Here is a 17,118-nt window from a genome sequence, read left to right as displayed (position 1 = left end):
CTGGATGTGTTTAAGAGCCATTTGGATGTGGTGCTCAGGGATATGATTTAGCAGAGGGTTTTTAGAGTTAGGGTACTATGGTTAGGCTGTGGTTGGACTTGATGATCTTCAAGGTCTTTTCCAACCTGGGTAATTCTTTTTTTTTTTTTCCCTAAATAATGCATTAAAAGCTTTTTTGTTGGTGGTGATACCTTCATCTCTGCATTTTAGCTTAGCAAAACTTTAAAAAGCAGTAGTGCTTTGCAGAATAAAAGCCAAAATTTCATAGAAGTCCTTGGATATAGGATCTCATTGTAAGGATGATGGTATCTGTAAGTTGTACTATAAGCACCTGGAACTCACATAAAACATGAATTTAACATCATTTGTTTTTAAAATAGTTTCCATTTTAGAATTTTGTTAGCTCTCCCTCAGAGTCAATATGCCTTTTTGATTACTGATATGCTTATATTTATCTTCTTGCATCTACATTTTTCTTTTTTATTTCATATCGTTGCTGAAAAATCCATCTCTACAACATTTTAGTATTAGCTTTGAGAACATCATTTAGCTGCTTTTGCCTAGTGATAAGTATCTTCAAAGTTTGTTCTACTCTCACTGATAAAACTCACTGTCTTTTTGCTGAATTGCCAGGAGGAGTGCTTGTTTTGAACCTTAGTCCATTTAAATAGTGACAAAATAGAGAATTTGAGTCAAAATAGAAGTCAGAGAGAGAGATGTACTTAAAAAGAAAAGCTAACAGGAAAAAAAGCCAAAAAGGAAAAAAGAAAAACAATAACAACAAAGCAGTTATCAGGTTATTAGGATATTTCTAAAACATGCTAAAAGATGAAACCCCAATTTCTGGTCTAAGTCATAAGTAGATAACTCCAGGGTTTCCAGTTTCTTTTAAAGGAGCAACGTAAACCACAGTATTAGAGTACTTGTTCTTGCCACTTGTTTTCTATATATCCTAATGCTAACTAAAGATAACAACCACAGCCCTTCCCAGCCAGTTCTGGTTCTGTTTGTTTGGAAACTAATGCCTTTTCCCTTCAGCTGTTACAGCTTCTCAAGAAATTGCTGATTGCGAACACCTCCTTATTAGAGGCAATGGGCCCTTTTCAGCAGGTCTCTGAGATGCTCAGCATTATGAAAGACCTCAAGATTCATGCTTTTTGCCCTTTTCCTTGCCTCTCACCTTCCCTTTCTCCTCTCTCTTTTCTTCCCTACCCTACTGTCCTTCGTACTTTCTTTTACCACATATATTTTTTGTATTTTTCTAACTTTTAAAATTGCATTTCTTTTTTTCTCCCTCTAAAAACACTAAGTAAATGCCAATGGTAAATAACAAGGAAAAGTTCGACAGGAACCTACAGACAGCTCCCTCCCTGCCAAAATCTGGGCTGTCTGGCCCTGACTCTGCCCACTGTACCTAATCCTGACCCCCAGTCATAGGCTGACAAGGAATCCACTTGCCCTTCTTCTTTAGTAAACCAAGTTAAAGATGTAGGAATACTTCACACTGTTTTCTCAACTGTCCCAAAAAAACAAAAACACAAATGAAAATTAAGCCCTGAAGCTTCAGTGTATGCCTGCACTCATTTAACATCCACTGAAATCTGTGTTTCGTCTTTCTTCTGAATAAGACCCATAGATTCAGTGGTTTTATAGTTTTCATCTTAGATTTATAAGAATGTCAGCAAATGAGAGTCGAGCTTTTAGTTTGTTTTTAAAGGAAAATAAAAGTACCCAATTAAGAGAGACATTAGCCAATACATCCTGATGTAATACTGCTTTCAGACAATAATCTAGCCTCAAACAACTGCTTGGCTATTAAGTCAGTGGGTTACTCAAGCTCAGCTGAGAAAGCACTGAAACAATGGAAAAAACAACCATATATTTAAAAGGAGATTTAGGCTGTAAGTTAAAACAACAAACAAATAGAACTTTAAGGTAAAAAGTTATTAAAGTAAGGCTTGCACGACTGCATTTTCTCAAAAACTATCAATATCACTTACAGCAAAGATGAACTTTCTTCCCCCAGTAAACACAGCATGTGCATTAGTGTTTCCCTTTCCAAAACAGTCTATGTTTCTGATCTGTGGATCAAATCCCGTGCTCATATAACCCTGTAAAATCCTAAGAGAAGATTTCCTTTCCTGAGCTGATAATTAAAGGTAAATAGTAGTTATAAAAGAAGTGTGCTCTGCTTATTTTCCTTCTATTGTAATTCAAATACATTTTCCCCAGCTTTCTAAAGTATTTTATTTAGGAACAAATAAAAGTTAGAGTAAAAATAAACAAAAATGAAAAAGATGAGATGGTTATCGTTGTGTTGCTCATACATTTTGATATATATGTCTATGGGTGGAGCCTGACCAAATAAATGACTCATCATTGATTTATCCTGTACTAGACCTCAAGATGAAGACTATAGTAAATATATAAACATGCATTCATAGCTAGATTCATATGAATATCCATAGCTATACAGATGCATATGTAGATAGAGACCAGTTCTAGGGTAGAGAACACAGCATTAATTGGCAGGGCATAGAAAGGAGCAGTGTCATCTAAATATTCTACTCTACTATACATTCTACTCTAGGGTTATGAAATAAGCCAACCAAGTTTACTGTTAATCATCAGCCATAGAGAAATAATATTCAACCTCTTTGAAAGCGGGTTAAAAAGCCATAGATAGAAATTGTGTTGTAGTATGTAATATAATGTGTCTATTCTCTCTTCCAGGTTTAATACTAACAATTTTTCTTAAATTTTATTAAGTACAAAATAAGTATCTATGTTCGACTTTGGGGAACAGGGGGTCAGTTTTAAGCATTGAGTCCAGCATTAATAAATTGATGTTGTCAAGAAACACTTAGTTCAGAGCTTCTAGCACTTAGTTATAAATCAAATTATATCAAAAAGTACATTAAGTACAGAATGTAAGCATTCAGTGTTCCTATTGCTTGTTTATTTAATTGTGCTTTATAATTGACAGGTACTTCTTTGAAAAATTAATAGTAAAAGTTTTGCATAACATTAGATGATAGATATTATCTCATTAAATCTGAAAAGATGCAGCATATTATCTTATTTGTTTGTTTATTTATTATTATTAGATGTTAGGAAGAATATTTTCACTCACTGGGTAGCAATGCTGTGGGGGCCCCATCCCTGGAGGTGCTCAAGGCTGGGTTGGATGGGGCCTTGGGTAGCCTGAGCTGAGGGTGGAAACCAGCCCACAGCAGTGTGATTGGAACTGAATGGGCTTTAAAGTCCCTTCTAAACCAAGCCATTCTGTGATTCTATGATTTACAGGTATCTACCCTATGTACATCTACGTAATATCTGGTTGGGTGTACCCTGAGTGGACATTTAGTCTGTAAAGTAAATACAATTCAAACCATGATGCATCTGAGCAAATGCAGATCTCTGCTTTGAGATGAGAGTGCTTGATAGTACTGCCCAGACTGAACAATTCAGCTGTACATATAACAACAACTAATACTGAACAAAAATAAGCCTAAAGTGACACGTATGCATGTAATTGCCTATGGTTAGTCATATGAATCCTGCTTTTTGTCTATGAAGGCAAAAGCAATTTAAAAATAACCCACATTTTTTTCTTTTCCATTCAGTCTAGAATACTTCACAGTCTCTCAGATGATCCATATTTTTTCAGATAATATACTTTCAGATGCTTGAATGTATCTTTAATGAAAATCTGTTTTGTTTTGAAACACTTAGAACCAACGTTCACCTGCACAGACAACAGAGTAACGTTTACAATGATTTCATCATAGAATCATAGAATCCTTAGAGTTGGAAGGGTATTAGAGGGCCATCTAGTTCAACTCCCCTGCAATGAACAGGGACATCATAGCTAGATCAGGTTGCCCAGGGCCTTATCCAGCCTCACCTTCAAAGTCTCCAGGGATGGGGCATCCACATCAGTGGTCTACCTGCTCAAGTGCCTCGCCACCATTTGATAGGGACACAAAATACATAATCAACAGCCTGAGATCTTGAAAAACAAACCGTGTGTTATTTATTCAAATACACTACAACGCTGATGAGGTACACAATCTTTGATGGATCACTGAATCTCTTCACTTACACAGCTCCTGTCAATGTGACTTTTGCAGTAGCTCTGAGTAGAAATCCAAAAGGCATATATTGTCATTAATTTGTCTGTTTATCTTTCATATTCAATCACTGATTCCCCTCCAAGTTGCAGACTTGGGAAAACTAACTGGAGATTTTAAATGAGTTAATACTGAGCAATATTTCACACAGGCTTACCTGTTTCAGAGAGCAGTTTGGTTGCTTCCAGTACCTTCTCGGTATAAACTCCAGTTTCATAGTTTTCCATCTCTGCATTAATTATGTGAATGACTCTGGCTGCACGGCCTCGGATGGCCCCAGCAGTTCTATCCAGGGTATCGACATCTCCCTCTTGGAGAGCAATCACGCATTTATTCACATCTTCCAGAATATGATTTTCTGAAAAGTAGGAAGAAATGCACAGATATAAGGCTCATTTCATTTTACTCTCCATCATAGCAAAGCTTACTGATTTTGGTAAAAGAGAAACATAAATACATTAAAAATTGTTTTTTATCTTATGCAGTATTGAGCTTTAAAATGTAGTGGGCACTCTCACCTATGCTAAAAGTGCCAGTCTGCAGTTGCTAGAAAAATAGTCACATTAAATTCTATGATAATGACAACGTAATAAAAATCACTGCAAAAAGGAACATGGACAGATATTATGCAGATACTCTAATAAACAGTCGGGCAATTTCCTGAAGATTAATTTACCCATTTCTAGAAATGTTTAATATGTATATTTCATTTGCGCCTAAGTAAGTTAGAAAAGAAAATGAACAATTTTGAAAAGATAACAGCAAATGGTCTTTGCTAATAGCAGGGAGTCTGTTCATGAGCAGTTCATCTCCCTTGCTCCATCCATTCCATCTGCACAAAGTATTAAGATGTGAATATTTCATGACACACAGTATAATCATATATGACAGCATATTCTGAAGTAACAGTCAACTACAGTGAGTCTGCTCATATGATGAAATATCAAGTAGCTTTATGGAAATCCCAGGAGTTCCATTAATTTTTCTTGGCTCGGAATTGAGCCATTCACTCTCATGTGTTGCAGCATCATAGTTTATGTTGTATCCTCACATACAGATAATGTGAAAGGATGAAGCAGACTTTGACTAGCTTGGACATCGTTTCCCTCCAGCCAGTACAGATAAAAATCATTTCAGTAATAAAACCTTATGGAATTTCTTATTTGAGCTAACTTGCTCTGAGAAACTCATCAACTCGAAACAGCAATTTACTTCTCTGCCACAGCCACAAGTAAACTCAAAATAAAATAGTTTGTTCAGAATAAGTAAGACTAAACCAATCAGTTCATCAGCTGCTTTTTGTTAATTCTCCTTTGCCACACAAATAGAGTGACACACTAAGCTCCGCTGTTAGAAACTCAATGTTGGACCAGCTGAGAGTTCACAAAATGGTTTACGTGATGCTGAATTTTAAATGCAGAATGAAAACACTAAGTTTCCTGTGCTGTCACTCAGAGTCATTTGAAAGTCGAAACTCTATGTCCGTATTTTAAAAACAGTGCCTTGCAAAAATATTTCTTCACTGTTTCCTCATGACCATTGCCATTTTCTTTACTCTGTCATGGTCAAATTCTACCCCACAAGAAGTTCTTCCTGAACAGCAGCAGCTACTGTGTTTGGAATACAAAGTAACTGATTAAAATTAAGATGTGCCTTCTTTTGGTAGGCACTGTATTAATAAAACATGCCATCAGTTGTGACACTCAATATGAAGAGGAGGAAGTGTCATTTTATGAGATACGTTTAATCAGACACCAAACCATTTTTGATGCTTCACTGGTTTAACAGCTGAAAAGAAAACTGCTCTGTGTAATCCAAGGCTCCCAAGCTCAGAGCTAGTAGTGACAGGTTTTCTGAATGCGTTAGATGTTTACTTATTTTTATATGATGGATATGTCTGTGAGCAGTATTAGAAAGAAATCTGAAAACAATAGTTACACTAACTTTTCAGTTGCTTTGAGAAGTTTGGATCTAAAGCCAATTATTCCACATCAGAGCTATCTGAATATTATGTTATGATAAAATATGATTTGAGAAAAAACAAAAAGGTCATCTGATTAAATATCCTCTGATTTTATGGATACAAGTGTTTGGAGTGAGCAACAGTCCCTAAACAAACAACAAAATGGCCATTTAGGACATGTTTCCCAACTCTTCAATCTGTGGGCTGGGTCTGCACTTGACATCTCGTTCTGCCCTCTCCTTGCAGAACTATTTCTGCTAAAAAGTGTTTGCATCCTCTGATAAAACCCCCACAATTCTGAAGTGCCCTTGTATTCTGAGAGTTCATTTTTTTTTTGACATGGCTTACAGTAAACACTCCAGCAGTGGCGCTGAATAGTGGAGTGTAATTATGCTTACATTTCACCAAACCACTTCCTTGTTACTAATAATAGTGGGATACAACAACAAGAAAAAATTGAAGAGCAAAGTGAAGAATAAAGGTCCAAAAATATTTAGCTTTTACCAGGAAATTGAGGAAATGTCAAGGAAAGTATACAGAAGAAAAGAAAATCAAGGCTAAGCTATCTTCTGAAGCTTGGCTATTCTGTGAGGTTAGCTTCCTTCAAGCTAGCCTTGGCAGCCTCTACAACCTTATTCACAAAAACTAAACTCACCTCTTTCTAACTGTAATAGAAAAATGATTTTTCTGCACCATTAATCAATTCAGGCAGCAGTTGCAATTACAGTATAAACTGCATATGACTATATCATAACAAAGTTGCTACAAGTTGCAGCACTGTTCAAGGAGAGTTGGAGAAAAGACAATGACTCAATGTTCCTCCCTTGTCAGTTCCTTTTCTATGTAAGGTTTTGGTTTCTATTATAGCCCTTTCTGAAGAGGTTAGAGGTGAAAAAAAATGCTATTTCTACTGCTATTTTACTTCCTTCTGTTTGGATGCATTACTACACCAATAAATGAGGCCCAGATGTACATTCCATCTCTCAGGAAATGTACATACTGGACATGTTCTAACAGTGCATCTAAATGAGACTCATACACAGTATATGCCTGACTTAAAATTTCTCTTTAGAAACAGAAGCCCATATAGGATGCTATTTTCTGGAACACAAAAGAACAAACAAACATTGTTACCAGGGATTAATTGGCATGGCATGTATGCCCCCACTGAGAGCAGATTTCCAACAAGAACGATGCTTTAATAATTATAGCTTTTTTCAGCTGTGACCCATTGCTTTGATTTAGCAGTAATCCCAGTACCTGAAACAGAGAGGAAATCATCCACTGAAGTGATGTCATCAACAGCTTCAGTGAGAACTCGCACTTGTTTCTCCCACTGATCCTTAAAGACATCCATGTTGTCCTGTGCCACTTTGCTCTGAGGTCTGGCAGCCAACGTCAGCGCAGCATTTATTACCTGTTATTCAAAAGTAGTATTTACAAGGAGTGGCAATAATTTTCACAAGCTAAGGAACGAACGGATAAAAGACTATTAAAAATAAGGCATTACATCTCATTCAATACTCAAATCTCAAGATATGAATGTGTTTTTCATTTTGTGCAACAGACACAGGAGGCAATTTAATGACAAAGGCGACGCTAAAATCTTCAACTAGGGTGTCTTTCCATTCAGATGCTCCCTAATGCTGAAAGAGTTCTCAGTTATTTTCCAGCACAAATAATGCTTACCTGTGGGCACAGACTATCAATCTGTGTTGCTGCCATACGCACTAGCTTCACACCTTCTTCATTATTTGAGATAGAACAGGCCAGATTTGCAACCTATAATGAAAACAGCAGAATCAAGTTTTAGACAAGTGAGTAATTTCATGCCTTTTTCTCCTATTGAGCTTTGCCTAGAATGAAAGAATTGAACACAAGAGGCATGATCCAGGATCTTCTTTGCTGATAAACTCATGTAGATTATTTCCTACCTACAAACAAAACACAAACAGAACTAGACATTTTCTTCGTTAGTTATTTCCCCTAAACTTATTGTGCAGTCATTTTGCAATCTCCTCTATAGCATGAGAGTTATCTCCCAAGATGTCAAATGGAGAATGTTGAGCATCCAAACAATTATCTATGTATGTTTCTTCCTTACAGATTATTTTGTTGTTGTTTATTTTTTATTTTCTTAACTTTTATTAACCACGTCCATTATGAAAAATAGTAACTGGGCTCATCCATACACTACTGAGTTTTTGTAAAGATGAAGAGTCTAAACACATGATATGCTTTGCCACCCAGAAACAAAATTTTGACACCTGCACTGATACTGGGAAAATACTTTTTTTTTTTTTTAGTTATCTTAATTATTCTGATAATTTTAAGCATGTCAAAATTGCCTGAATTCTCAGGTTAATCGCAAATGAGATCTAGCTATCAGCACATACCTTCAAGCAGCACAGAGCTGCACAGCTGTGGTTTGGATACAAGCTGTAGAACATGTTCTCGTGGCTCCTACAGGGCTCTGTGCAAAAAAAAATCCAGCCCCAAAAGCTGTGTGCCAAGTCCATGAAGCTACCATGTGTTTTCATAAGAGCAATTCGTGCCACAAGGCACATAATTGTGCTCATCAGCAATATTTAAATCACAAAGGTATATTCTGGGCAGGGGAATACATGATTTTTCTTTTAATCATCTGAAAGTATGGCTCTTAATTCTAATCCACATTAAGATAAACTTATAAAATTTTAAATATGCTTCCTTGATATTATTCACTGTGCCTGAAGGCATAACTATCAGTTGGAAATGATTCATGAATTAGTTCAAATACCCCCATCTTTCCAATTTTCCTCCAGCTTCCCCTTGTGGTATTAATCTATTCTCGTCTCCAATGCACACTGCAACATTAGCCCTGGTCCATCTGTTCTACATAGAACCTATTTCACTTCACAGTTATTTAGAACGTGGTTTGCATATATCAGAGTGCCAAAGCCCAGGGAGGAAAAGAACCTAAGGCTCCTAAGTCTTACAGGCATTTCCTAGTCAAGATTTTATCCTAATGTTGTGATTTTTGTTTTCATTTCACGGTGAGACAAATGAGTTAGTCTGTTTGTTAACTGCCTTACAGTGCTCATGTCAAAAATGTTCTCTGAAGCTGACAGCTTCCAATTAATTTACCATTTCTCTACACTCCCTTATTTGCACACATCAAACAGATCACTTTAATCGTTGTGAGAAACAAAAGTTAAGCAGGATAATAGTTAGAATGAAGTAACACGAGTAGAAATTACAGACCTTAAAAGACACCGAATGGTATTAGGTTCAGCAAAAGCCAGCTTCCTGTATTTAAAATAAGTGCTTTTGAGATTGCCCTTTCATTTTGTGATTATCATGATGAAAATCTGTCCTAAGGCTCCAGATGCATTGTACATCTTACTTTTCTCCGACAGCACTGAGATACGAGACTGAAAGAGCCTGGGTCTCATGAAATGGCAATCAAGTGATTAAGCAGATCTTTTGAGTTCCCTTGGAAAAAGACTTTGCAGAACAAAGTCTGTGAAAGCAAAGCTTATTTCTTCCCTATCTCTGTTAATTATTATTTCAGCAGGATCTAGTGAGATAGTATTTAGATATTGTAAAGCGTTCTGCTTTTCCAGGGAAGGATACAGAGATAATTAGAAAAGGCCTTTTTTTTTTTTTTTTTTTTTTTTTTTTTTTTTTTTTTTTAAATTTTTATAAAATAATTTAGAGTTCTGAAGAGTGTTTTGGGTCTTGCTACCAGTACAGAAGTGGTACAAATATAATCTAAGGCAGTCTTACATATGCATCAAAAGAGCATTAGTTATCTATCATATCATAGTATCATAGTATCATAGTATCGTGCGAGTTGGAAGGGACCTTAGAGATCGAGTCTAACTCCCGGGATTCGAGCCCTCTAGTGTAGCAGAGCGGCAGTTATACCCCTTGCGCCACAAGGGGGATTCGAACCCGGGCCCTCTGGTGTTGCAAGTGGCGGTTCTAACACCGTGCGCCACTACTTAAAGAAATACACATTGATATGTATCATGTACAATTCTAATCTAAATAGTTTCTGTGGTATATTTTAAGTCTTGTTTAAGAATAATCCCATATCATCAGTAGCCAGAAAGCAATATTGGTTTTACATTTCAGCTGGGAGTATGCTGGTCTGAACCATGGGAAGATCTGATTATGTCAAATAAGCATAGTGATAAGGAAATTCTACAAAGGTAGATGCAACCTGGATAAAATTGAATTTAGCACTGCAAATGTGAAGTGCTATGACTTTACTCAAAACATATTTTTGAGACAGCAAGAAATAGACACTACTTTCTAAAGCTTACATTTTAGTGGTATTATTCAAGAATGGATCTGTGAAGCCACACAAATCTTAGGTGCTGTCAATCACAACATACCATGTTATTTAATTATTTTGATTGCCTTTGTTATCAAGTACATAAGCATGACACCATCAGTTAATATTCCTGGCAAGATAAGGTTTATATGCATGCTGAATCCATAGAGTCCATGAGGTAGTTCAACATACTTTAGCCTACTATAAATTTAACAACTCCAATACTTTTTCCTTCTGATGTACATATAAATATAAAACATAAAAAACAAACAAAGAAAGAAACAAACAAGAAGTTTAGACTCAATTCTACCCCATTTAGCTGAGTCATCAGGTGCTAGACCCTGCGCACAGCAAGGGGGCTGAAACTAGATAATCATTATGGTCCTTTTCAAAACAGGCCATTGTATGATTCTACGATTCTCCCTTCTCATTTATCAGAGGAGGCACACTATCCTTTGTCTTTCTCTTCTGACTGATGTATCTATAAAATCTCTTGCTGTTTTTTACATTGTTAGCCATGTTTAGTTTCATCTCTGCCTTGGATTTTCTGATCCCACCCATGCATGACGAGACTGCATCCCTGTATTCTTCTCAAGCCACCTCTATCTATACTTTTTTCCTTCTCCCTCAGTTTGACCAGCAGTTTTGCATGTACATATTAAATATAACATGCACTGTGAAGTATTCAGACATTTCCAGATTGGTACTTCATGTAATTTTCCACTCCAAAGATCTAACGTTGGATGGAGTAGATAGCTTGGAAAGGAAAGTAAGAAGGGTGTATATTATCACAGCTGCCAATGTGCCAAAACTTTGAATTGACAGACTTTACCTTTATGCTTCAAGTACTCTGTTGATACTGAAGTACGGAAGAAAAGAATTTATGAGAGGCTGTGGAAGTAACCAGGTAATGTTATTTATTTTTCTTATTCATTAGTGTTTACTGTGTTCCTGGAATTCGTTTTTTGCCTAAAGAAAACTTAACTTTCTAACTAGATTATTGTGAACTGTCTGAAAAGTACGTTAATGAATGAACATGTTTTAAACACCAGCATCGATGAACCATGAATCATCCTCTAAATGCGTGGGGGAGCTTAATAACTGTGAGACTACTGTGTAGAAAAACACTACTGTCCCAAATTTCAGGTCTGCTAAGCTACTTTTACACCATCAAAACAATTACTAAACACCTTAAACCTTTCCTTCAAGAGTATTGAAAAGTAATGAACAAGAAAATAAACCCTGCAGCTCCAGTGATGTTGTATTTTTCAGAAATCGACAAAGCCACTCAACCAATCCTAGAACTGGGGAGGTGGAAAAGTTCATACCAGCTTCTTCTTATTTATTTCCATGTCACAAGTATTGATAGCCCAGGATGCAACAATGCATTTGGGTAGGTATCTTTAATCATGCTTAAATTATTCAAAACATATGCGGAATCAGTCCCAATAAAAATTATATGTGAATTTTTACTACTGTGGTTGAGAGAATACATCAAGGACTGGATTTATTAAAGCAGAAGAGAAACATGGCAGCTGGAAGTTTAACATGGGTAGGCAATGCCTACACTACCTTTTTCTAGCTGGCATGGGTAATAAGCAGTGAAGAGAGGCAACACAGCGTACAATGCTACTTTTCACACCCTCATGCACTCCATCAAAATTTGGATTAATGCATTTCAGCTGGATTTGCCACATGCACTACAGGACAGGAAAACTTCTGTAACATAGCACTCTACTTGATTACTTTAATCAAGGAAATTTTATACCAACTTGTTCTATTTTCACACCAATGAGAATTTGGTGTAGCTAAATCAGTTGTGTTTTTAAACTACTCCGTTTCAAATTTTGACTTGAGCTTGTTGTGTTATTATATGTAATTATGTCTATCAATTTATAGTGTCTTTCACTTCAATCATAAGTTAAAAGATTTTTACTGTGGATAATATACAAATATATTTTTTTTAATTATTATTTTATTATTTTTTAACACCATGGATTGTTTAGAAAGAACAGGATGAAAGTTCTGTTCAGCTTCCTCAACCAATTAACCATCCAAGACAAAAATTAGTCTATGTCTATATTTCCTTGAAATAGATTAATTAGAATAAGGTTCAAGACACAAGCAATCTGTCTACTCCTTGCATTTGAGAAACTGAAATTTTCTGACTTATTCAGCTTAAGTTTAAGGTGGTTTAAGTAAAACTCATATTCACAGTGTACTAAAGTTAAGTAAATAATGGGCTACCAGGTTTCAGCTGAGGAGAGGTGATTTGCTGAACAACAGTATCTTTATTAGTTTTATTCTCTCTCCATCCATGTAGTAGTTAATTCAGATTCTGTTTTAAGATTTGAATCCTTCAAACTTTTGACATATATTAATGTTGGTGATATTGCTGGAAACAGCCAGCAATACTGAGTGGAGCCACAACTAAGATCTACTAAACAAGAATTTAGAGCTATGTTATCCAAGACCTTCAAACTATGCTGACTGTATTCACTCAAATCATAGAATCATAGAATCATAGAATTACTCAGGTTGGAAAAGACCTTGAAGATCATCAAGTCCAACCGCAGCCTAACCAGTAGCCTATCTCTTAAAAAACAACCACAAAACAATACCACAACAACAAACCTCTGCTAAATCATATCCCTGAGTACCACATCCAAGCGACTCTTAAACACATCCAGGGATGGCGATTCAACCACCTCCCTGGGGAGCCTATTCCAGTACCTAACCACCCTTTCTGTAAAGAAGTTCTTTCTAATATCCAACCTAAACTTGCCCTGGCGCAACTTGAGGCCATTTCCCCTCGTCCTGTCACAAGTCAGTAGTGAGAAGAGACCTGCCCCACTCTCACTGTAAGAACCTTTCAGGTACTGGAAGACAGCAATAAGGTCTCCCCTCAGCCTCCTCTTCCTCAGACTAAACAGCCCCAGCTTCCTTAGTCTCTCCTCATAGGGCTGATTCTCCAAGCCCTTAACAAGCCTCGTTGCCCTTCTCTGGACCTGCTCCAGTACCTCCATGTCCTTCTTGTGCTGAAGCATTATATTACGCGCAAAACCCTATTCATCACTAGGCAGCATGCTTTTGCATATACAAAAAAGTGTGCCAAAAGTCACAGTATCACAGTGTAGTTTCTTTCTCTTCATGGACTTCAGTGCCAATTTGTAGTGCAGTAAAAATACTGTATTGTGGTCTCTTTCTCAGGTCCTATTTCACTTGGGAACCTCAGCTACACAGTCTTACTTAAATAAGAGATGTAATTTTAAGATATTAATTGCCAAGTATTAAAAATCTAACTGTATGAACAGCGGTAAAAATGGAATTTCTTTTGTAAATTACAAATGATTTGAGTTTGATGTCTGCTCTGAATTTTTTATTTTTTACATCAAACCCTCAACATATACAATATAAACTGCTCATACATTTTCAATTGTTTGTTCATATCTGAGCAGGTTGGTAGCACAAGGATGTTGGAAAGCTACAGGTAATTTTCAGCACAACAGTTGAATATTTTGTTTCATATTACCTAAACTGCTCATAGAACCTACAAAAAACTTCTTTCACTTCTCAAAAGGTCAATGGTATATTCATTTGTATACATTATAGCAGTAAGGCTTTACCATATACACAAATTCTCCAGAGACTCCTATATCAGATTTGACAGAAAAAGCCATAAGAGATTGCTGAATTTGGTAAAGCTCAAATTACCTTTTACTCCAAGAAATTCATTGTGTCTTGGACAGAGACTTTTCAAAGAAATATAAGACATTAGGCATTAGATGCCTAAGCCACACTGAAGGTCAATTTAAAATGTACATCTCCCAGCTTCAGATAATTTCTGTGACATACTATTAAAGTGATCTGTTTCCCTTCCATTTTCCTGGTCAGTTCTGGTACATGCCATGATAATTGCCTATAGGACAGAATGGAGGTGAGATCAAAAATGAGGCACTTTGAAAAATGATTCTACTTCACTATTTTCATAGCTAAGAGATAATAAAGTTCATGTTCAATTACAGAGCTGATAGTAAATAATACATGAAATGGATATTGTATTATGTCTGAGTCTTTATCTTAAAATAGCACAAGAATAATGATTTTGGACATGATGATCTTTCTTTTTCTTTCTTTCTTTCTATTTTTTATTTATTTATTTTTTCTTTTCTTTTCTAACATGGAGTTTGAGCATACAACTGTTTCTTCCTAGAACAGATTAAGTTTCTACATAGCACTGATGAGCTCCAACTGTGATAAACACTCTTGATTGGCTGCAAGGCCTCCTAAAACAAGAGGGGTAATCACTAGATGTATTGGTGACGCTAATGTATATGTGTAGTTTCAGACTGATATTCCAGACAACGGCTATTTCTCAGCAGGGTAAGCCCAAGCCTTCTCTATGGAAAACAGGGGAAAGCAAACTGGTTATATAGAAAACACAGGTGATTGTTTCTGAGCAATTTCCCAATTTGAAGCTGAAAAGAAAAAAAAAAAAAAAAGAAAAAAGAAAAAAAAAGGATTTTGGAATCACTTATTTATTTAATCAATGCTGCTGGGCACTTAGATTGGAGCACTGCCAGAACTATCAAGCCCCATCCTCAGCTGGAGTGAACAGGCTCATAGCTTTTCCTCTTACTTTACATGAAGACACATACCCACAATTAGAACTCGAGGCACACATCTGGTGTGGGTTCTGTGTCCAACTATCTCTTAAAATAGACTGGAATTTGAGAAATTTAGGAAAGCGGGTGGAGATGTTCTTGCCCCAAGTTGAAATGAATAGAAATGTATCTTCTTTGGTGGCAAACCTCCTTAGGATTTACACATGATCCTATTTCTTGTACTTAAATGTGTGCTTCCACGTCATCCAAATGGAATACAATTAATTGATAGTCAGTTATAATGGGGAACCTACATACCTACTCCATGGCTGGCTGGGTAAAGGATGGAAACATAAGAAAAGGGCTTAACTCCTGGGCTCCCTGCCTCAAGGGTAGGAAGTGCAGTGGGATCTCAGCATCAGGTGATGGATGTATATTTCTCCTTCCAAAGATTTACTCCTCAGATTGAAGCCATTTCTGATTTTTTTGTTCCATATTCTTACACTGTCTTTGTGCATCTGTTGACAAAGTTATAACCAGCAAACAACTGTGGCAACCCTCGAGAAACTAAGAGCAGGAGTTAGCCTAATAAAAAACACTGTCGAAACCAGATTCTTGCTTCAACTGGTCTACTTGAGAAACAAAGCACTGCACCGATGAAAAGCAGTCATTCTCCTACAAGAAAACAGATGCTTGAGCTGTAAGTAATCTGTTCTTTATGGTCTATCTATTCAGATGGCCATGAAGCAGATATCCTGCTCTAAACCACACAGCTAACACAGCTGCTGAGTTTTGGTAGGATAGGTGGAATTAATGTGATTTACTGATTTTCTGAGTTAGAGGTATAAACACATTCTAAATTGCAATGATAAACGTATTTTCTTCCTGTCACAGAAAGTGAAGGTAAAAGCTGTGACAAGAATTCCTTGCATAGAGGTCAGAGACAATGACCCACATGGATATTCCCTTACCTTTGTTAGCACGTTCAGGTTCCTTTTCTATTTGGTAAAGGCTTTTTTAGAACTACTCTTCCACATTTTGCTATTCATACTTAAAAAAAACAAAACACCTCCAAACAGTAAAAAAGGAATACGGAGGAACAGAAAAAAAAATGACAGCAACATTCCTGTAATGCCAAACAATAAAAGCCTTACCCAACAGTATTTTTTATGCTCCAAAGCATGCAAAAATACCAAAAGAACTTCTTGGTTTGCATTCCAACAACAACAACAACAACAACAAAAAAAAGGAAGAAATTAATTCAGCTTTTTTGCGTAAGTCTTTTCTGTCCAGTTGTTAGGAAGGCCACTGTTTTTAAATCACGCAATGAATTATGAACACTGTATGCTGAAATACCCAAGGGACAAGGGAGCAATTGGCGTCCTATGGAAACAAGATTTAAAAGACTGCAGTGTTTATGAGTTTGATCCCGTAAAGCTGTTTTGACAACATACCACTAGCACTGCTATAATTAATAAATATTAATAGTGTGTAGTTACCAAAGTAATCCATCTTTCTAATAACAGTCCACTAGTTTGGCAAACTATCCAGTGACCCTGGAACAGGGATGCATGCCTGACTAGGCTGTGATAATTAAACATTAGCTACATTATCAGGGAGCTATATTTTGAATGCTGTTGGAAATAAAAAATGGGATTGTAGTAAGAACACAAAAAAAGCCCAAGATAGAAACAGAAGCTTTGAAGATATTAACACAGTGTGCTGTCAGAGACCTCGGGGGATAATCACCGATTACAGTTACTGAACCCTAAAGAAATGCAATTTTTGAGCTGGATAGAACCAACTTTAGAGCTGAAGTTGAGCATATTTAGAAAGAATTGTGTAACAATCTATTACAGCTGCTTATGATTGATAGCACTGGTAGAGACATCTTCATATTATATATGTATAACCATACAACAGCAGCAACTGTAAACATCACAAAGACTGGAGGAAAAACTGGCGGTACTGCATTAGAAGAAAGGTAGTTAAAGAAATCAGAGATTATCATGGTAAATGACTTTTACAGTCATTTAGAAATAGTTCAACATTAGTGCAACATGTTATTATTGGCCCAAAGCAAGAGTGTGTTGACCA

General features: G+C 36.4%; 1 protein-coding gene across 1 annotated transcript in view; it reads right to left on the bottom strand.

Annotated features, from left to right (window-relative positions):
* CTNNA2 (catenin alpha 2) overlaps positions 1-17,118 on the bottom strand; it is a 441,905-nt gene that overhangs the window by 47,765 nt on the left and 377,022 nt on the right. The window contains exons 10-12 of the mRNA XM_072334895.1: positions 7,786-7,878; positions 7,357-7,513; positions 4,291-4,491 (exon numbers count right to left, since the gene is read on the bottom strand). Coding sequence (XP_072190996.1) covers positions 4,291-4,491; positions 7,357-7,513; positions 7,786-7,878 — 451 coding nt within the window. The remainder of the gene's footprint in view (positions 1-4,290; positions 4,492-7,356; positions 7,514-7,785; positions 7,879-17,118) is intronic.

The sequence above is a fragment of the Excalfactoria chinensis genome, chromosome 4 (genome assembly GCF_039878825.1).
Source record: "Excalfactoria chinensis isolate bCotChi1 chromosome 4, bCotChi1.hap2, whole genome shotgun sequence".
Taxonomy (NCBI): domain Eukaryota; kingdom Metazoa; phylum Chordata; class Aves; order Galliformes; family Phasianidae; genus Excalfactoria; species Excalfactoria chinensis.
The sequence above is the reverse complement of the archived record's forward strand: the minus strand, read 5'-3'. Positions and strand labels throughout refer to the sequence as shown.